The sequence below is a fragment of the Conger conger genome, chromosome 7 (genome assembly GCF_963514075.1).
Source record: "Conger conger chromosome 7, fConCon1.1, whole genome shotgun sequence".
In the NCBI taxonomy this organism is placed as follows: domain Eukaryota; kingdom Metazoa; phylum Chordata; class Actinopteri; order Anguilliformes; family Congridae; genus Conger; species Conger conger.
This window is the reverse complement of record NC_083766.1, coordinates 32,702,226-32,724,131: the sequence shown is the minus strand read 5'-3', so window position 1 is coordinate 32,724,131 and position 21,906 is coordinate 32,702,226. Positions and strand designations below refer to the sequence as shown.

General features: G+C 39.0%; 1 protein-coding gene across 1 annotated transcript; it reads right to left on the bottom strand.

Annotated features, from left to right (window-relative positions):
* Nucleotides 1–11,439: 11,439 nt before the first annotated feature.
* Nucleotides 11,440–18,973, bottom strand: LOC133133675 (claudin-3-like). The gene is made up of 2 exons (XM_061249820.1): nucleotides 18,414–18,973; nucleotides 11,440–13,166 (listed from the first exon to the last, which is right to left on the bottom strand). The coding sequence occupies exons 1-2, from the start codon at nucleotides 18,892–18,894 to the stop codon at nucleotides 12,514–12,516; spliced, it is 1,134 nt and encodes a 377-aa protein (XP_061105804.1). The 5' UTR covers nucleotides 18,895–18,973; the 3' UTR covers nucleotides 11,440–12,513.
* Nucleotides 18,974–21,906: the final 2,933 nt, after the last annotated feature.

Genomic DNA, 21,906 nt, shown 5'->3' with positions numbered 1-21,906 from the left:
GTGTATGCCTTTATGTTTATTTGTACGATTATGCAAGCGCTGAAAAACATTATAGGGATCACGTTGCGTAAGTCTACTCGTTTTATTATTTGGACAAGAGCTGCTCTGTTTTTTCCGGTCCACAAAAACTGCCTGCTTACGGATACAAATCTCTCCTGCAAATCAAGACCCGTATCGGATAGTTTCTGAATCACGTGGAAGCAGCTCGACGTCCCTGCTTGCTTGCAAATTTTGAGCAACATTGCTGCAAGGTGATTGACGTTAATCGTCTTTCATCTTACGGGGTTTTCATTTTGACTCAAATGGCTGCTTCGCCGCGAAGTGATACTTGAAATAGAACTGTAAACAAGCATTAGTATATAGTAGTATATAACACAGCAGTGGTATACAGAAAATTGATCACTACTATGAACCAATCAGATTGCAAGATTTGTCCTACTCGTTTTGTAATTTATATATATTTTCTTTAGTGTATTTGCTTCTGTACCATGTGACTTCAGTGACATTGAGACAAATGTATATCTTATCTTCAAACGTCCACGTCCCCACCTCCCACCAATACAGCATCATTAGTCAGAGATGCTCAAGAAATTTGACCAGCAGATGGCGTCAGTGCTTCGTTCAAACAGAGTTTTCTTTTCTAAACCCTGTTTGCATTTCCCCTGGAATCAGCATGTGAGGCTGCCTTATGAAACACTGAGTGACTTGGCACTTTACATACCTGTGAACCTAACAAGCAGTGCCAAACGAGCAGTTAGCAAAATGATAGAATATATACTCACAATCACATATACTATTTGTATTTTACTACTTACCATTGATCTGACTTTTAACCTGTCTTTTGAAACAAAACAATCTTATTGTTAAACAATCTTAATTATATTTCAATAAAGTATTGACTATAATTTTTTGTCACACTGTAACAGCTTCAATTTAGCATTCTATTTCTAATCTTCCCTGACATATGTCTGACAATAGACCTGTACTGCTCCTAAGGAACAGCATTGGTAACGGACTGCAGATCCCACTCTTTCAGACAGTGAGGTCATTAAGGTTGATTTAACACCAAGGTTTTGTGTGCTGTGTTAGCCGTACTGTCATGCATTACTGCACGTCCAGAGAGGGCCAATGCATAAATAAGAGGTGCTTTGAATAGCCTACTCCTCGTCAGCTGCCATGGGAAACGCAGCCATGGGGAATTAACAGCCATCCCACTCGGTAACCATGGTGAGGGCGCAACCCAAAGGCAGGGTGAAAGGAGTGAATATCATGCAAAACACCAGGCCACCGTGGTGTTTCATGAGAGGTGTACACTCAAAAACAGAGCGTGGACTCCGAAGAGGAGCATATGTGAAGCCATGTCATTTCGCTTATTTTTATTATCATTTTCTGCCTTGTAGAGCCAGCAAAGGTGTGACTTAAATTGGATTTCAGTAAAACATCTGCGACTGTTATTTCTATCCCCACTACATCACTCCAGTGGTTTACCAAGAGACAATGGAACTAATATATTCTATGCCTATCTGGTATAAACAATGGTAAAAAAGAAATGCTTGTTGTGATTCAGGGTCCCCTCTGGAGAAATTGTATTTCCCAACTGTTGGTAAAAGTATTTTCATAAGCCTATGGCCCTTTACCGGCACTATTGCTTTCAATTTACCATCTGTCACAAATTACACCGAAGGGATTACTCATTTAGACACTTGTTTTTCTCTTTTCAAGACTTTTTACATGTTGAGAGAGACTGCTTACAAGAAAGAAAAAAAAAAAAGTTTGTAACTCTTTTTAGTAAAAAATTATTTTCCAAGCTGATAAATATTAAACCACAAAATTACTGTTTAAGACATGTTGGGACAAACACAGATGTAATTCCAAACAATGCTATAATGTGAAAAATTCTAAAGCTTGATATCTTAAAACTACACTATTTATGGAAAGGAGTCCATAATTCTAAGGTCTTGATGTTGAAAATGTAAAATACTGTAAATTATATCAATATGACATAAATCCCTTTATTTCTACAGAGAAGGCACCAAAAACAGCAGCTCAATGTCAAATGTCAAACCGCAATAACATAGTAACCCATAGCACACCCAAGTTTGTCAATAAGTTACTTAGCTGAACAGAGGTTTCCCTCTCACATTTTAACTGTAAATACTGCTCCTAAGCCAAGGGCTTTGTAATTCAGAAGCCAGTGTCTTAGCATGCGCTTCAAAGTATATTTATCCAGGTATTGTTCCATTAGCTGTTAAGGTAATCTGGTTTTATTTCAGTGTGAACCAGAATGTTATCCCTATACTGTTCCTCATGGGTCCATAATGAATGTAGGTCACCAACAGTAATGACTCCATTTTCAGATGTTCTACTTGCTATGTTAGGTGTTCACCTTTGACAATCTAGTGATGCATTAGAAAATGTTAATTAATGTAATATTATCAAAAAGTAGAGAATCATATGTGCTCAACAGGGCTCCATAAAATAACATGTGCACCTACTATAAGCCAATGGAGTTGCTCTCCTGTTTCAGTGTATTCATCTGTTGGACGTTTTGAAACACATGTATTTGTTCCCCACAATTACCCTTTTCTTGTTGCCTCACAGTATAAGTGTTGTTCTTGGGGGGTAATGATGACTAGCAATATCAATTATGTGTCAGTGGGCAAATGCTGGTCAAAAGCTTAAATGGTTGTTTTTTTTGTGTTGAGACGGGTTACTGGTCTGGAAATTCACTTGTAATATGAGACAGTGCAAGTTCCACTGCAACATGCTCCACCTCCAAATATGCCCAGCAGGGGAATTTCCCTCCACTGTCTTGGATTCATATGTCACATGACAAATGATGAATATGAATTCACTGGCACAAAATAATAAACATAGTACTAGTGACCCCCGGCACAGAAAAATTTAAAACACAGATTTTTCAGTGATGTTTTAGGTAGGGGTGGGGGATATCTTATCCTCAGACATGAAACTCAGGGAAGAATTTCTTTGATCTTTTTATGTTCTTTTTGGGCATGAAGGGCAACAGAATTTGGATGGATGAAGGCATGTAAGGACTATGTTTAAACTCAACACACCAGGCAGATCTCTCCATGCTACAGCCTCAGGTAACTGGCCATCCCCTCCCTGCGTGGTTGCTCCTCCCAGTCATTCTGACTGTTTCTGCTGCCCACTGCATTTTTAAGTCATTCTAGATAAGTGTAACTGCTCAATGGATGTAATGGAAGGCAACAGTAACAAGCCTTATGCAGAGAGCATGCAGTTAAGACAGCCATGAAAGATATGCACTCAATGATTTTTGATCCATGATTTTGTTAGAATATGGGCATGCTCATCAGGGAAGTGGTGTTATTGGTATTCTGATCAGTTTGCACACAATTCCTATTTCATGTGAAAAGATAAGCCTAAACTGGCAGAACCTACATTAGTGTGTTGAAATTGCAAGGTGAAGGGCATGTCCATTCATGGACTCCTGCTACATATCATCTTGTTGTCCTCTCTGTCTGCTGCCACCATTGGCGGCAGACATCAACATTTTATGGACTGATAGATTAGCTTAGGCTGACAGAGGCTGTCTGTGGGCTGAGAGAGGTCTGAAGACACCACACCTGCTGAAAGATACCGCATGTTTATTTGGAGTTCTTACAGTAAATCCTGTTTACAGGGCAGCAGTCCAGGGTGTTGGCCAGCAAACCACAGGAGTGAGTGTAGAGATTAAAAATGCTGGTCTTACTCCAGTACTTCTGACAACTCCTTAATTTATTTGTTTTGCAGGCACATGCTTACCAATGAGCAGTGGAGAATTTGTTCTGTCCTGGTTCATAACGATTATTTATGGTCTACGTGGTAATAAGAACAGAATGTATTATCTCCTGAACTCCTAAATGGAGTCGTTCCAAAGTAAGTTGGGTCGATTGTTTATCGGCAGCACTGGTGGTGCAACTGCGTTCCGATACCCACTAGCACCCTTTTACCTTTTATCACTGCATATTGAGAGAAAGAACGGTATGAGGAATTTCACATTAAATAAATTGATTGACAAGCATACTTACTTGCCTTTACCAAAGAGCTGTTGTTTCTGTGCCATTGGAAACTTTGTTCTCAACCTCTTGCGATACTGGTATCACCCAGATAGTTTATCTGCCATGTGAAATGCTCTCTAGCTGTTCAGGTGTGTTAGCTCAACAGTTTATTAAAATGTCATATTAGCCACAGACAGACTAAAGCAAAAAAAAAAAAAACAGTGCTTAAATTGACTCACTCTTACAAAAACAAGTTGTATGAATAATATAGAATGTATTAACAATAGTTCTTTATCAACTTCATCCCATGGAATTTGTATAAACACACATGGAAACACACAGATTATTATTAGTGGATTAATAGATTGTATTTATATAATACTATTTTATTTTATAATCTCAAAGCACTTTGAAGTGAATGGGGGAGATAAACTCAACTACACCACTGTGTATCTTGGGTGATGAACAACAGCCATTTTGCACCTGATTGCACCTTGATTCACCAAGTCAACTGGCTTTAGTTGTGAGATCCCGTATAGTATATTTCGTATTTATGAATACACCCTTCAAGTATATGTAAAAGGTAAAACAGACCAGCTCCCAGCCTACATTGGGCAGAGCAAAGCAACAATGACTTCACACTTTAGGATTTAAAACATCACAGAAATGGCAGGCGTGTACTGTACATATTGGAACAATTGGAATAATTATTTTCATGAATGAAACATGTTTCTTCTATAGAAATAATTATTCCAACCTGCCAAAAAAAGAAGTTAGTGAATTGTATTATTATTTTGAAGCTATAGCCAAAAGAAAAAACAATTGTTTTTCATTTCAATGGGGGTTGGGGGGAGATATTGAAGTTGGGCTATTATGAGACTAACCGCAGTTGGTTTTAGACTGAGCGGATTTGTGCCCTCAGTTCAAACAGGAAAGGCCCTCCTCCTGATAACTGCAGTTGCCACGTAACAGCCTGTCCTTCACCTGCTCCAGTATCGGTCACATGACCCTGGTTTCACTGCAATCACCGGACCGTGAACGACAGAGCAGCTTGAATTTCCTGAGGAATTTGGCTTTCAAAGTGACGGCAAATGTTTGATGTTTGTATGGATTCAGCCCAGAGGAACCACAGGAATCTTTTCACATTAGTGTTAACCTTTCAGGATAACCTTTGAGGAACTAAACGTCTTTACACTGCATTATTCGCTGATTTTTAAAATGACCCTATTTTCACTTTGTAATGTTATGAGCATCATCTTTGATGTTTAAATGACCAACATTTCCCTGCTGTTTAACTCTGACAAAGTTGAATAAAATGTCAGCTTAATTAGCATTTTGTTTCTTTGTTTATAGCAATGTATTTAAAGTAATTGTATTGTATTGCTCTTCCACTTATTAAGTTTCCTTCTGAATGTTCAAAATGTCATGTTCCCATTTCTGTGAATGCCTTCTTTGTTTATTGGTATCGGTGCGGTATTATTTCCATTTGTAACATTTAAATTGCTTCATATTAACACACATGCATACAACAGTATTCCATAATTGATCATTTGTCCTAACTTTGGCAAAATCATGACAAATTTATTAGGCACATTACTTACTTTTCTACAATTCATCATAGCAGTTTTTGCCTGATGAAGACCTTGCAGGTCGAAACTTTGCAGTAATAAACTTATTGGATCAAAAATTCAGTGTGTGTAAGAGGAAATTCCTTGCTCTGTATCTCTGATATTAAAAGTGCTGAACTTCTGTTGACTCCCACATAGGTTGAAGTTCACCAAACAGATGCTGGGGGGTTGTACCCCGCATGCACGTATTATCTCATGCAGCACGTGGTACGTGGATCCGAACCGATAAGTGGTCTCCTCGAAGCAACTTTAGGCCAAGCTCTTCCCTGTGCTGCAATCAATTGGCCCCTGTAGCAGTAACTGGGAAAGTACAGGCCTGTGTTTAAAGAAATTGACCAATACGATTTTTTCAGAGCTATAATATCCAACAAATATCAATGCGCTCAACAACATGCACATGGATTTGTGGATTCATTCATGCAAGTAGTCCGGTTATAGCCTACCTGGTGACAAAAATGTGTTAATGTAGGCTACATTGGCTGGAATACAGCGTCAAATGTCTATAGATTACTTACTATTATCTTGTGAGCTAACATTAGTTAATGGCCTAACATTGTATTTCCTTTTGCCGATGGTGAGCTAATTAACTTTTATTCGACGATGATGCAGTTGGCTTTTAGTTGCAGGAGGCACATTATAGGCCATAGCACCACCCTGTCAGGTAATTATTTCCTAACATCTGACTCGTTCATACGGTATTAATCCTTACATAACCATTATCATGTTTCCGCCTCTATACAATCTGTAGATTCTTTATCTGTAGTTGAAACATCTTTTTTCAAAATTCCACAATCTCTACTGTTTTGTAACTATTTTGTAACTTTTACCAAAGGTATATTGTATTGTACTAAACAAAAAGCATACATTCCTGTATGTTTTCCTGATATAATTCAGACATTATGCATTGCCATATTTCCAGGTAAGCCATTGCAACCATTTTAACAGTTTTTTTTTAGCACTGTACTGCAAAACCCCTTACCTGGTGTTTCAAAAACAGCATGCTATACTAATACAATTTATCATTTTTGATGATAATATGTGCCCACCCATAAAGTAATTTTACCTTCGGTTCTTTTAAAGTTTAGATAATGCAGTGGATAGAAAAGTCTGTTATCCTTATTCTTGGGTCCAATAAATGACTTGGAATTTGGTTGATAGGAAAGTAATTTCTTCCTTTGTCAGAATCATATTTGCCTCTCGTTATCTTAGATTCCGTCTGCACACCATGTTCCTCAAATCTCCAGTGAAATAATGCTACCATAATCTGTCAGACCGTGGCTTTGATTTTTCCTCTTGTCTGTCCTTTGCATTCAATAACCCAGGGCATTTCCCTGATTATTTTACAGTAAATAAACAAAACTGTCACTTTTGAATTTCAATGATGATTGTGACATTTTAAAAAAATGTGAAGCATTGCAATAGGAATCAAGGGATCATTTATCAGTGAGGAAAAAATGGAATTTGCCAAGAATCCATACATTCTTTCTGTCTTTGAGCATTCACTTTAGCTCTCTGTTTCCTTTGGACCAAGTCTATCTATACCTCAGTATGACTGTCTAGAGAATGGGACTCTTTATAAGGTATGATAGGCACAATACATACATTCTGCTTGCTTAAATGAACTACATACATGCTGTAGTACAGGGCATGGACATGAGTGTGAGGCTCAATGTGCATTTCTAAAATAAGTCAACGACAGTTGGCACACTCCATGGCTCCCGCTCAATGATTTAATGTACCAAAGTGAGTGATGTTTTGGGAACTCAAAGACAATGAATTTCTTACATGTGAGGAAAGTGTAACCGGTTAACTCCCTTGCTAATACCAAAGGAAATGGTACACTTTGTAACGGAATAAAAAATATTCACACATTCCATAAAATTTAATTCCACAATAGTCAAAGTCAACATGTACAATAAACATGCAAAAAACACAAACAACAGAATGAAACATCTACTCTGAGATATAAACAAGGCTGTACAATATGGGTTGAGCAAGCTGTGTAAGGTTAAGCAAATATTCTGTTTGTTTATTGTTGTGTAACACTAGGCATGGCAAAAGACTACAATAAGTGCTCTGTAAAATAGACAATTAACACATGATACTGTGTAGAAGTAACTGTGATTGGTGGCTGTAAATTTCAAGTAATCCATACTTCTACAGGTTTACACACTATAATCTATAGATATGCTTAATGGTTCAGCTGTTTATCTCTGTCTATGAAACATTTTTAAATATGCTCATTTTCAATCAGTACAATCTCATAGTAAGTCACAGCTAGTGATTGCCTACTACAGCGCTAAAGATCAATACAATTCTTTCTCCAATAATTACTATGTAATCATGCAATATACTAAACTGCAATATACTTTATAACTCACATATGTGGTTGGATTATATCAGCACCCAATAGCGTGCTTTATGACTTGGTTAAACACAGTCATAACCATTATTGGATGCATGCACGTTTTTATATTTTTAATGGTGGAGAGATAAATAATTGTCACATAAAGCATGGAAAGGAATAAATATGTGCATGCTTTTCTTTTCTTTTCCAGAAAGAGTTTAATGAATTAACTGGTGAAGAAAATTACAACGACATACTTAACCTGGGATACATTTGTATGTAAGACTCAAAAACACAATTCATCACATTCATTAAATATGCAATGGATGTTAATGGTTAATTGATGTGATTAATGGATAATTCAAATGATGGATTGAGACCTATTGCCTCTGATCAGGGATTTTGTAGAACAAGATAAGTAGCAGATTATATTCAGTACTAATATCAACCCTTTAGGGAGAGACAGTGTTCATTTAGCATTGTGAATAATTAACTGTATTGAGTTATTTGTAAATTAAGAGATTCATTTTATTTACTTATTTATTTGTTTATAAAGAAAATATATAGAAAAAGTTTTTTTTATGTAACACTTCTTAAAAATGACACATGCAAGGTAATATTTTCAAACCAAAATAACAAGTGTCATCATTTAAGCATTTGACTTAATGTTTCTCTAGTTCCTGATATTACAGCACTTAGAAGGACATATTGGATATATATTTGGCCCATTATCCCATGAACAAACAGCCAGGTGAATTTCAGATAACCTTTTTTGCGGCAGAATACTCAAGATAATTTGACGGTTACGCTATCAGAGATTGTGAATGTTGAACATTGTACTTGGTATATGAGAGGTCTCAGTCCTGAATGGCTGCAATGTCTGCAGGTATTAGAGCTCTCTTTCAACCAGCAGCCAATTAAGGCCTTGAGAACAAGGAATGCAGATTATTTAGCCGATCACAGACTCAAAAGAATCACTGGAGCTGAAGTACACAGGAAATCAGCAGATATTTTAGGCCACTGGGACAGGATTCTGACACCCATGCAATATATCATTATATTTGTGTTTAAAAAGGTGCCATAGCCAAGGTTTTAAAATGGTATCTTACGCATTTTAGAGTGAATTCTTTCAGTTTTACTATGTAATAACAATGTATTGTACGGATTATGATATTATTTGGATTTCTTTCTTTCAATTATAACTTTTAAGAATGATCTTAAGGCTTAAGATGGCTATCATAAAGAGTGTTTATATCATTTTATATACTCAAATGTTCCTATAATTAAGTTATAGGTAGCAAACGTTGAAGAAGCGTACCCATAACGAGCATGACTTTTACACAAGGAAAGTTAAACAAATGTTATTGCCTGTAGTTACAGAAAGATGGATGAAAGGGTTTCTAATAATCAATTATGTGTGTCTTAAATCCTCTGAAAACAAGACCAGTAAGCAAACAGCCACCCACTTCTTCTGTGCATTCAGGTGTGTTTGGCCCAAGGTGTGTCATCCTTAGAAACTGTGGCTCCATGGAAACAGGCTTTGGAAGGTTTCTGATGCCCTGCTTCCAAGGGAACAGAAACCTTATAGGTTAAGTCTCTTAATTAGATGAAGAATATTGCTTAGGTGGGTGGGGGGTTGAAATGAAAAGGCAAGGTTACGTTTATGGAAATGTATGTGTCTTAATTGAGGTTACTGTGGAAACTCACATTTGTTTACAAATGAATGAAAGTGTGACTTTGTAAAGCAGTGGTAGGAGAGAACTAAGGAAGAAACACAAATGAATATTATCTGTGCACTCCTCAGTTGTACTGTTTGTTCAATGGAAATTTTGTCTTTTTAATAATTGAAAAAGAGCTGTTACTTTACTTAACTCTGAAAGGTGTCATATTCAAAGTGGCAACAGTCATGAAAAACTAACTTTTAAAAAATCAGAAATCATATTAAATCCAATAAAAGCACATAGAATTGCTTCAGTCTTACTGATTGAAAATTTTAAAATCCTGTTGTCCACAGGTGCCTTTATTCAGCATGTGGAGTTTATTTGTATCTCTATGAGCAGGTATAACAACATTTAAAAAATGCTGGGAAAAATAAGTTTCCTTATTTGGGCAATCAACACATGCAAAAACCCTTCTGGACTCAAACCGCTGTTTGCTCTTAGACTGCTGGGAGGGGGGAGCCTACTCATGTAAAATAGATGAGGAAACTGAAGCTGGTTATTAAGGGTGTGAACGTCTGTGTCACAGACCAAACCTTTGGATACTCCTTGTTGGAGTGACTGGTGTACAATTACAGATGAGCGTGGCTCTGTAAGGTGATATGCATCTTAACCTGTAGTGTACACAGAAGTATGATTCATACAAGGAACCGACTGCACGCAAGACTTCATCGGTTTATTTCCCGGATTTCTTTGCTGTTTTCAAGACCTTTATAGATATTCAGTGAGCATTTATTAGGTATTTATTACACTTATTTTTAGACTTATTGGCTTTCTGCTGGTGTAGCCTATTCACTTAAGAGGTTTGACGCGTTGTGTGTTCAGAGAGGCACTTCTGCAAACTACTGTTGTAATGTGTGGTTATTTGCGTTACTGTCAACTTCCTGTCAGCTTTGACCATTCTGGCCATTCTCTACTGACCTCTCTCATTAACAAGGAGTTTTTGCCTGCAGAACCCCTGGCCACTGGATGTTTCTTGTTTTTCACACCATTCTCTTCACATCCCAGGAAAACAGCAGTTTCTGAGATATTCAAAGCACCCTTTCTGGCAACAACAATCATTCCACGTTCAAAGTCACTTAGATCACATTTCTTCTGGCATTTGGTATGAAAAACAGTTGAACATCTTGATCACATGCATGCTTTTATGCCTTTGGTTGCTGCCACATGATTGCCTGATTCAATATTTGCATTAACACGTTGGTGTACAGGTCTACCTAATAAAGTGCTCGGTGAGTGCATATCCTCCCAAATATTATATTATATTATATTACTTTATAGTGTTTTCTTAGAATAGTTCTTGAATTTGAATACAAAGGCCACATTTGCTTTATTGTACCATGTGAAAGTAGGCCAAAATATTTGCATGTTACCCTCAGATCCTGTTATCAATCCTGTCACATGTCCGACATTGCTGCACATGTTCATGGGTACAATCTTTATTGCTGTTTTTGCAATGCTATCAAGATTCAGGTATGAAGTTGGGGGTTACTCTCTGTGTGGTGTATGTACCTATTACTGGTCTATAGGAACATGGTTCTTTAGGAACATTCAAACCAATGGAAAAGTATGTCAGCAGATCAAAGAAGAAAACTTGATCCGATTTCTACTCATTACAAATGAGCTTTGACATTATATACCTGGCAGCTCATAATGACACTACTAGGGTGCTTTTTGTTTCACTTTGTCAACATCATATGACAAATGACACAGGACACTGAAAATACAAACATACCAATTGTTTAATTGAAAAATAAAACTGCAAAACAGGATCAGAATTTCCCATTTGAAATGGAGGACAAGCAGAGCAGTGGTATTATGGCTGTGCACAGGTGTGCTGGAAGCCTGCTTTTCATATGCAGTGAAAAGTAATCTCCCCCCAGTGTGCTTCCTGGCTGTGCTCCTTCACTGAAGAGCTTTGGGCTCTTTGTTAAATATGCCAGCTTGTCTCCATGACTCAAAGCTCTGGAGACTGCACCGTATTCACAGGACATGATGTTCACCCTTAAAGCCAGATAACAAAACATTTATACAATTTCAAAGTTTCCTATCATAAAATTACAAAATCTGCTTTGGAATACAAACACAACAAAACAAATAAGAAATGTAACAAAACAGCACAACCTATTTATCAAAAATATGTGCAGTTATACAGCAAAAAACAAGAAGCATGTGAGGAGAAAGCATTTTATATTTTCGCTTTGCAGATGATATGTTCACACTGATCTCATCTACTCCTTCTGTGCTTTTGTTAAAACATTTCAGATTGTAACAGTAAGGACACAGGACTTCCACGTTATGTTATTTGGAGCCATTGTTTTGGTTTTTGTTAGTAAAAATCAAATAAATAAATTGCTTAGAGAAGCAAGTACACTTTACATCATGCAGATAAGTGTCCACAGTCAGTTATTATATACACAAATAAGTTGCATATAGTGTTTGTTCAAGTGTTTTACTCATTATATATATAAACAATTTTCCTTGTAAGTAATGTTGCAATGTAATGTAATGTAAATAAATGTAGCAGTGTAGCAGTGTGTCCGGCATTTACCTTCTACCAAACACAGAGAGGGCAGATGAGATATAGGTCAAAGCTCGAGCTCCATGGCTCTTTGAAAAGAAATGTGCTGCAACAGATCACAAACAAGCAAAAGGCAATAGCAGACATATCCCTTCATCGCGGAGTCTTTTTCTGGTGCCCTTTTTTGCATGTTAATTTTCTATCGCACAAAAGGGCGGTTGGGTGGTTGGGGGTGGGGAGGGTCGAGTTCCTTACAGGAGAGTGCAGTTTAGGTTGTTCAAACATAGTCCTTCTTGTCATAACCGGCCCCACCTGTTGAGCGTGGGGCAGAGTAAGCCATTCTGGAGGGGTTGTACTTCTTTTCCCGGGGCGGACAGGAGCAGCACAGCATGGCACCTCCAATGATGAGGAGGGCTGCCGCTGCCCAGCCGATGTAGAGGGATGCTCCCAGCTCCCTCCTCTGGGCGTCGGTCAGCAGGGGGTTGTAGAAGTCCCTGATGATGGTGTTGGCCGTCCAGCACATGGGAATCAGCTGCATCACTCCGGCCAAAACAAAGAAGATGCCGGCGATGATCATCACCTTGGCCTTCGACGCCTCGTCCTCAATGCAGTTGGTGCACTTGGCCCCCACGATGGAGATCATGACGGCCAGCACGGCCACGATGATGGAGACGACGGTGAGGGCGCGGGCGGCCTGCAGGTCCTGGGGCAGGGCCAGCATGGAGTCGTACACCTTGCACTGCATCTGCCCGGTGCTCTGCGTCACGCAGGTCATCCACAGGCCTTCCCAGATCACCTGCGCCGTCACGATGTTGCTCCCGATGAACGCCGTCACCCTCCACATGGGTAGAGCGCAGGCCACGATGGAGATGATCCAGCCCACCACGCCCAGGGCGATGCCCACAATCTCGAGCCCGGCAGACATGGTCTCTGGCTCTGCTGCTCAATAGTTCCTGCTACGCCGGCTCTGGCCAGAGATTCTCTGTGTTACCTGCGTGAGGCCAGCTGTCAGTCTGCCTGAAACGGTGCTGCCCCCTCCAAGTCAGTGTGATGTGGCGATGCTGCAGAACAAGTATCCTTTATACAAGGAGCAGGTGGAGGGAGGAGTCCTTCTGGGAGGTGACATCATGTGGGAGGAAGGGCTGCTTGAGCTTCTCTGAACGAGCACATTATCCCTGCCTACAATGGCTAATGCTACGATGTGGTGGGGTGAGGTTTCATCGGTTAAACTGACCTGGCCGCTTTGAGCTATGGCCTGCCACAGAGCTGAAATAAATGTTTATTCCAGAAAGGAGAACATGAAGGAACTATCTGTCCAGTTTGTACATAAAAACACAAGATAAAACATTTAAAACTTGACTGAAATTGCAGCTTCACTTTTTGTGTTCCCTTTGAAAAGGCTCAACTGAAAAGAAAACAAACGGCACTATATATTTAAAAAAATATAATTAGTTACATCATATTTTGATGAAGCCCCTGTATTTTAAGGGATGGAAATTTGTTTGTTTTCAGTGCAAACAATGTTTCATGAAATGGACAGTGGACAATTTTATACATTTTAGGTCTGCTAACTCATTCAAATACATTTTATTTAGTAGTATTTGGCAGTAACTGAAAACAAGGGATGCACTCAATATTTTAGAGAACTGCCTTATGCTATACCCAGAAATGAATGTAAAAAAAAGCAGATAAACAAGAAAGGTCCTTTGTCCTGCAGCGCTAATGCCTAGTGTAGTGAAAACACAATGCCCCATAGCCAAGGGGCAGCAGAGAAGTCACTATTAAATGACCTACACTGTTAATGTATCCTCTTTCTCTTCTACAGTATGACCTGCATTCATGTCTCGTGTTTATGAGAAATACTATCATTTTCCTTTTAAAAACAATATCCTGTCTAAGACCAAGCATCAAAGCAACATCGTAAATTTTTACAAAACTGTTGCGTCTTGGCTATTTAAAATCATGGGAGTGTTGCATAGCTGAGGGTGTTATGAGGTTTCAACATTCTGACAGAACAGATGCTAGGGAATGCTGCCAGAAATACACCCAAGTTGTGTGATAAAATCACTCCCAAACCAATCATGTGTCCATTTGGCAAGCTGTTTTTTAACAATAAGAACATTTTCTTTCAAGAAATGTACTGTTCCTATTCTAATTGCTAATAAAAACCCACATAGCCAATCACTGGGGGTTCCAATGGATGTTTGTGCTCAAATGCAACTGGGATTATGTGAGGCCATTCTTTGACTTTGCATCATTAGCACATTGCCTGAAGCTACACATACAGTAAGGCGGGCTGGCTACATGGCAATTTTTGTTCTATCTTGCTATGTTACTTTTTCATGTACCTTAGCCTAGTGCAGCTGTTGGGCCCTTGAGCAGTTGATGTATGAAAAGTGCCCAAAAAAGACAAATGCTGATCCCTGGGGCGGGAGCATAGGTGTATGAAATTGTACCCCTCGCCTGCAATATATAATTGAATTTACCTTTTCTGCTTGGAAAATGTACTTACTTGTAGCCAAAGAGAACATTACTGTGCTTTCAGATAAATTGTATCCGCGAAGAACAGAAAATGTACCTCCTTTATTTCTAAGAGAGCAGATTAATGTTAGTGTGTATGAAAAGTGAAGGCTTCAGAGAGCATGTAAATAATTTCCATCCAACTGTTCTGGAATTTTGTCCTGTTAAAAATAGTGAATGAGTTACCGTCCTGTGGCGAGCACACAACGTTTAGGCTTGTCATCTGTTTACTGTACATATTAATATTTTTGTAATAATATTGTCACTCAACAGCGTAGATCTCCAAAGTAGATCTCTGTATTTCCAGCAAACCACAATGTGCCATAATAGGTTTTCTTAGAAGGAACCGTCATATGTCTCATTAACAAGCTACTGCCAGTACATTAAATTATCCAATATTCCTATTGCTTTTGCGAAAAGTAAAATAAAATTGTATTTTGAGATTTCTTTATTATTTGTTGCAAGGAGTATGGGGTATCACATTTGTCATGTATACTCATAATCTTTGCATTGGAGCATCGCTTGAAGGCCAACATTTATTACAGCCAGTTAATAAAAGCTAATGCAATCAAGTCACATTTGAAGGAAGAATGTGATGCTTCCTTGCTGAAGTATTTATATAGTTCTCTACAAATAAATATTATAGTTTTAGCAGGGACAAACTCAGATGAGTAGGCACCATAAACATAAGTGACCCTCTGTCAGCCTAGTTTCTCTAGAATGGTCTTAACTGGCCTGCTTAATTAGCCCACTGTCACTCACAGGATCTGGCATTCCAAAGGGTGTGGCCAAGCCTCCAGACTGGCAGTAAACGATGTTGGACATGATAAGCAGCTCTGGCACCTGATCACCCAGTGTTGACAGACTACACTCCATTCCAGTTTCTGCTCCTGAACAGCACCTTTGTTTGCCAGTCATTGGAGCTTGTGTTTACAGACGGACCCATGCAAAGTGCTTATTTTCCACAAGAATCAAACAGCCGGAGGGGGAATGGGGTTAGCTAACCTTGTTTTACCACAGCTAATTGGCAAAGCTATGAATATCCAGACCTTTACTGCTTACTTTCATATCTTGAAAGTAGGGCTCCACTGTCTTCAGTTGCCTGTCATTATAATGACATTTTGAGACTTATGAAAACTGAACTTGGATTGTTTAACCTTCTCATGTATTCTTGAATAAAATCCCTAACAAAAATCACAATACCCTGTGATTATGTACACTAGAACTATATAATGTGGAGTATGTGGTATGTTGTGAGGTGTTGTTCTAGCATTTCTTCCACCATATACCGTGGGGGTATCTTGTCGCTTATGCATGTATATGTCAATGAAGAGCCTACTGGTTGACTGCATAAGCAAATGATGAGCAACACAACTTTCATCCTTCTTTGTGTTGCAAACTATGTTATAAAATAAATAAATATTACGGACTGAACCTTACGATATTTTGATTAAGGCCTAGGCTAATCGATACAGTGCATATAATGGCTTTATGATGCAGCCAAAAACTGACGCATAGGTCGACAACAGTCTCCAACAGTCCAAAGACTGTCAAGTACTAAAAAATAATCATTACATTTGATGTCACCCACATAGAGAGCCAACAACTAATATTATATTGGGAAGGCAGAATTTGGGGTAACAAAAAATAAGTTCTAATTGAGGAGAGGGTTATTTCAAATTGCTGGGAAACGCTGGGACGATGCGACTGGGGAAAAAAATCGCTTAGGTGCGCTGAGAAAATAAGCGGTGCGCGTGGGTTATGTATCTATCTATCTCACATAAACATTCTTACGTATACCTTCCGTCCGTTGCCGAAGAGTTCAAAAAACCGAGGCATACTCTGACACCGCTAAAACAAGCCTCTCCTCCATGTTCTTGCCGTTGTATTTGAAACAACGTTACGAAGCCGGGTAACGTTTAGGCTCGCTCGGGTGTTTTTAAGTCCCGCCCCATCTAAGCTATGATTGGTCGGATCATGCGCTTTCGTTAGAGGCGGCGGCCGCATGGGCTCTCTCCTTGTGGAAAATTATTTTAAAAAGACGCTCGCGCTCTTAAAAAGAAGCGTAGTGGACATAGGGCCTAACTTTCATTTATTATTTTTGGATCATGAAAATGATCTTATGAATAATAATAATAATAATAATAATAATAATAATTTAAAAACCCACATAAAACCCTGTCTCAGCGGATGAAGTCAGTTATTTTTGAGTGATGAATGACTCAATAGCTCGGGAATTACAGAGGGGTTTTTAAAATTTTTGTTTTATTGATTAATTATTTAAAAAATGTATATCCCTATATGAATTTAGGAGTTAATGGGCATAATTACAGTTAATGCTTGGTTCAAGCTATAGGAGTGGCACACCATCCATAATAGTATGTTTGTAAACATATGGCTTTTTAAAATTACATGAGCTACAAAAGTCAGCCAACACAGAAGAAACGTTTCAACCACACACTCACCACAAGATCAGGGATGGTAATATGGAGCATTATGGAGCCTCTGACAGAACCTCAGGATTATGCGTGTGACGTGCCATCAAGTTTCGGTGTACCTGTGACGAATATATAACATAATGTGCTTTGCAAACGTCCATCACCTCTCTAAGACAGTTACAACAGTTTCCAATTTCAAACCCGTGCACCTCACTCATAGTGGCCAAAGGACGAAGCATGATTAGCTACTGATCGGATGCCTTTAGTCCATCAATATTGTTTCATAAAGTCTTACATAGCCTTACTACTACTGCTACTACTACTACTCATAATAATAATAATAATAATAATAATACATCAGGATTTAGAATTACATTTTCAGTGATGATAGAAATATTAGTGATTGTATTATGTACCATTGCGTTGTATTATGGTGAAAGAGTGACAATAAACAGGATGATTACAGAAAGTAAAAAAAAGCTTTAATATATACAGTATTTCTGTCACAGTTTACGACAGTATTCAGTATTCACAAATCAAAATATAAAAAAACAATGTGTTATCTACTGAAATGGTTTCTGAAATGTTCCATATGCCAAAGCAAAATATATGAAAGTTATCAACAACTATAAAGTTTACATACAGCCTGATACAAAAATAGTAATAATCTCTCAGAACCAGCACACTTTGTTATATATATTACATATATAATTTGAAATATTGCACTTTTGAAAACAAAAATGCATTACGATTGCAGATATTATTGCTGAGATTGAAAAAAATTAAGCTAAGCATTCAATAAATATTCACTTGGCATTATAGGTTCTAACAGAAGAGAAAGGCTATTTTGACAATGTGTAGTAAAGTAAACTTGATTCAGAATTATTTCTTTAGTCTTCTGCATTTTCTCCTATATAGGTGGTGCCCTTCATTTTCTTCAGGTCCATATCCGGAAAATGCAATAAGAAGAATTGCATAAAAAAGCGCACCAAACCAAATAATAACATTTAACAATAAAAAATGCCTAGTTAAAAAAACAAGTTTCAGACGTAGTCCTTCCTGTCATAAGAGCTATGAGCCACAGACCTGTTGACAGAGTAGGCCATCCGACTTGGGGGTGCGTACTTCACCTCCGTCTGGGGCGGGCAGCTACAGCACAGGATGCTCCCCCCGATGAGCAGGAGGGCTGCTGCGGCCCAGCCCAGGTACAAGGAGGCGCCGATCTCCCTCTTCTGCGCCTCCAGGACCAGGGGGTTGTAGAACTCCATGATGATGGTGTGAGCGGACCAGCACACTGGAATGAGCTGCATCACCGCGGTGACGATGAAGGTAACCCCTGACGCGATCATCACTTTGGCCTTGGTCGCCTCGTCATCCACGCAGTTGGTGCACTTGGCCCCCACGATGGAGACCAGTAGGGCCAGGATCCCCATGATGATGGCGATGACCTCCAGGGCACGGGCGGCCTGCAGGTCCTGGGGCAGGGCCAGCATGGAGTCGTACACCTTGCACTGCATCTGCCCCGTGCTCTGCACCACGCAGCTCATCCAGATGCCCTCCCAAATGGTCTGCGCCGTCACGATGTTGACCCCGATGAACGCCGTCACCCTCCACATAGGCAGGGCACAGGCCACAATGCTGGCCACCCAGCCAAGCACCGCCAACGTTACCCCCAGTATCTCCAGGCCGGCGGCAGGCATTCTTCTCTCTGGTGGCTCTTGAACCGCTTTCCTCAACACTTCAGGAAGGAATGTTCTTGAGTTTGTGTGTGTGAGTGTGTTGAGTACCATCTGCAGTTGAAAACATGCCCACCACAATCTTTATAGCTCTCTTCAAATAGGAGGTGGAGTCACCTGCAGCCAGCATCACGTGGGGATTGGCCAAAAGCCGTTTGAACATATTCGGAGCATTGACTATCATTGCTCATAAAGGCTGCAGTTTTATAAGTTAACCTTTCGCCCATAGTGGGTCTCGCTATGTCTCTTTTATTGGATTGGAAGAGTGAATAAATGGCCAGGCTTCAGTTTGTAGATTGTTAACGGTTAACAGGGAGGTTGGGCCTGCACCACTGTAATCTTGACTCAAACAGGTAGCTAATTATTAAGGGAAAAGCATCAGGTACACCTCAACCCTTTTCAGGTTTTTATCCAATCCATTTCTTCCACAGTACTGATGAACGTTGTGCTCTCATGGATCCTGAATGGAAATTAATCTATATATCTCAGCCATGATTGTTGTTACCTCCTTTCACTGTGTTTTGTCAGATAGCCCTTGAAGGAATAAGCCTGCTAGTATCTGTATAAAATGGTGCAAAGTTTTCTGGCCAGTAGCAATGCCAAGGTATGCTGCCCTGATGCTGCACCCAGGGAAGGTTATTTGGCACTGTCAAGTAAAGCTGAACATTCAACAGCATTTTCATACCATTAATAACAGTTAGCAGATCCCCTCCCAAAAAAACATTTTGCTGGGCTGACTTAACCCAGTGGCTGATGAAAACAGGGGGCTTTTTTTCTGGGATTTTTTAAAGGTGATTCAACGTAGTCAAGCCTTTTTTCCTGTGCCGTAAATGTGTAATGCTGCCAGATTGAGATCCTGAAAATTGACTGATAAAGGAAGCAAACAAATCTAGTGTGTTTGGTCATCTATCTATCTGTGAAAGCTTACCATATAAGATGGATTGTGAGAAGAGAATACTTATCTTTTTCCATTTCCTTTCATTGAAAAAACTATGAATGTGTGTGTGTGTGTACGTAGGGTGGTTGATGTTGCCTCATTAGGTGATGTGTAAGTGACCCTGTTATCACTAGTCACAGATGACCCTCAAGGACACTAGGCATTAGGCCTTCAATCTAATCTCATTAGCAATACCCCTTTCACACCAGTCTATTATCTGTACCATGGTGACCATTTTGGAGTTGTGACAGTTTATTTATTTTTGTGTGTGATTGGTCCCATTGTCCAGTTCAGCAGGGCCAACAACAAAGTCAGACTACAAATATAAAACAAGGGAATACACGACCAACAGATAGTTAAATTAAAGGTCTGAAATAAATTCTGTGAAGGCCAGCTACCTGGTGAGCTTTGAACCGTAATTTATGCACATGGCATTCAATCAAAAACTAGATACAGAGAGAACAGATACAATGATGATTCCTTTGCTGCTAGAACACACATTATGAAAAACATACATTTTACACTTTGACCTCTCAGACATGCCCAAATGTATTAATTGATTGTCAGTGTACTTTTTTGAGTATGCTGTCAAAAGCTAGATGATGAACCACAATAGTCTCCATCATAATTCAACAGGTCAAAATAATCCCACAGAAATCCTCTTAGAATGAACCCCCAACCTTTCAAACATGCTATGCAGAGGATTCTGTTTCTGCTGGCCAGAGGTGCTGCCAGTGATATTTTGCCGATAAAAAGATCTCACACCCCCCTGCCACCCTGCCATGCCCATTCTATTGAGTGCCCCTGTCAGCGTGTGCCCCAAGACTCATCCACTATAAGCTGAAGGGCATTGTCAGTAAATAAATATAATTTAATTTTCATTAAATTTTCCTTGTCAAATGTTCTTCTTTGAAGGGCCAGCATACCTTTGTGTTCATACTATACACTTCATAACAATATAATTGGTAATTGGAGGTATTGCAGTATCATATCAACAGATTAGAATCACTTTATGACACACCACAAATGGATTAAATGTTGTTCACTTTGTATCCCACTAAATGGTGCACGTACACACACACATGATAGGCCCCAAAACAAAGGAACATTGTTGGAACTCAGAAAACTGAAAATGAAACCCGGCTGATCTCTGTTTGGGAGGGAGGGAAGGCCTTTCTGGAGTTGGGTAGATTTCAGCTGTCGATAACAGTTTGAACTTTGTATCAGATATTCCTGAAAACACAGCGACCCACTGTGCAAAACCTGGTCAATGTGCCGTGAGATCCTGACAATGCACAACATACCTGGCAGCACCATCACTCAGCCTTTTCTTCATAAAATTATCAAAGCTAACCTGCAAAACTGACATAATTTCCATTCCCTGATGTGTTCATTCTTCCAGACCCAGATCCCCTTCCTTGACCCACGCACATTTTATAACCGTGTAATGCTGTGTATTGCAGGGTTATTGCAGGTTATTTCTGAGCAGAGAGAATATGGGTCATCTTTTTACTACAGCCAATAAACAATCTCAAATTATCCTCGCAACTGGGCCATTTCTGCAAAACAGGGCTTTCGGTAAATGAGTAACCGCAAATTTCCTGTGTTGTGTTCGCCATGGATCACGGTTTTCTTCAAAAGATGCAAAAACAGAGAGAGGGAACATAGAAAATGGTTAACATTTCTATATTTCACTATATTCTATCAATATATTCTGCATGAAACTATTTTTACTTAAATTCAATGAACCACTTCCACACTGAAAAAAACACACAATATCACCAACTTTAAAAGCAAATTTAAGGAAAGTATATTTTTATTGTTTGTAATTTATTTAACGTCTGTAGTGTTCATGCTTTTATGGTATTATATACCATATATGTATTGAGAACTTAATTTATTTACTTTAGATGTGGATTAATTTCTGAAACAGATCCAAATTAAGTTGTATAAAGACCAAACTGATCTTTACATACTTTAAATAAGCTATTTGTCCTATTGTTCAACAAAACAGCTTATTGAAACCAACCAACAAAAGT

Excerpts from the sequence above, each read along its gene's own strand:
- LOC133133675 (XM_061249820.1), bottom strand. The coding sequence starts at position 18,894 with ATGCCTGCCGCCGGCCTGGAGATACTGGGGGTAACGTTGGCGGTGCTT. Across the intron at positions 13,167-18,413 it reads GGCGCAGAAGAGGGAGATCG|AGACCATGTCTGCCGGGCTC; the intron begins GCGCCTCCTTGT and ends CAGCAGAGCCAG.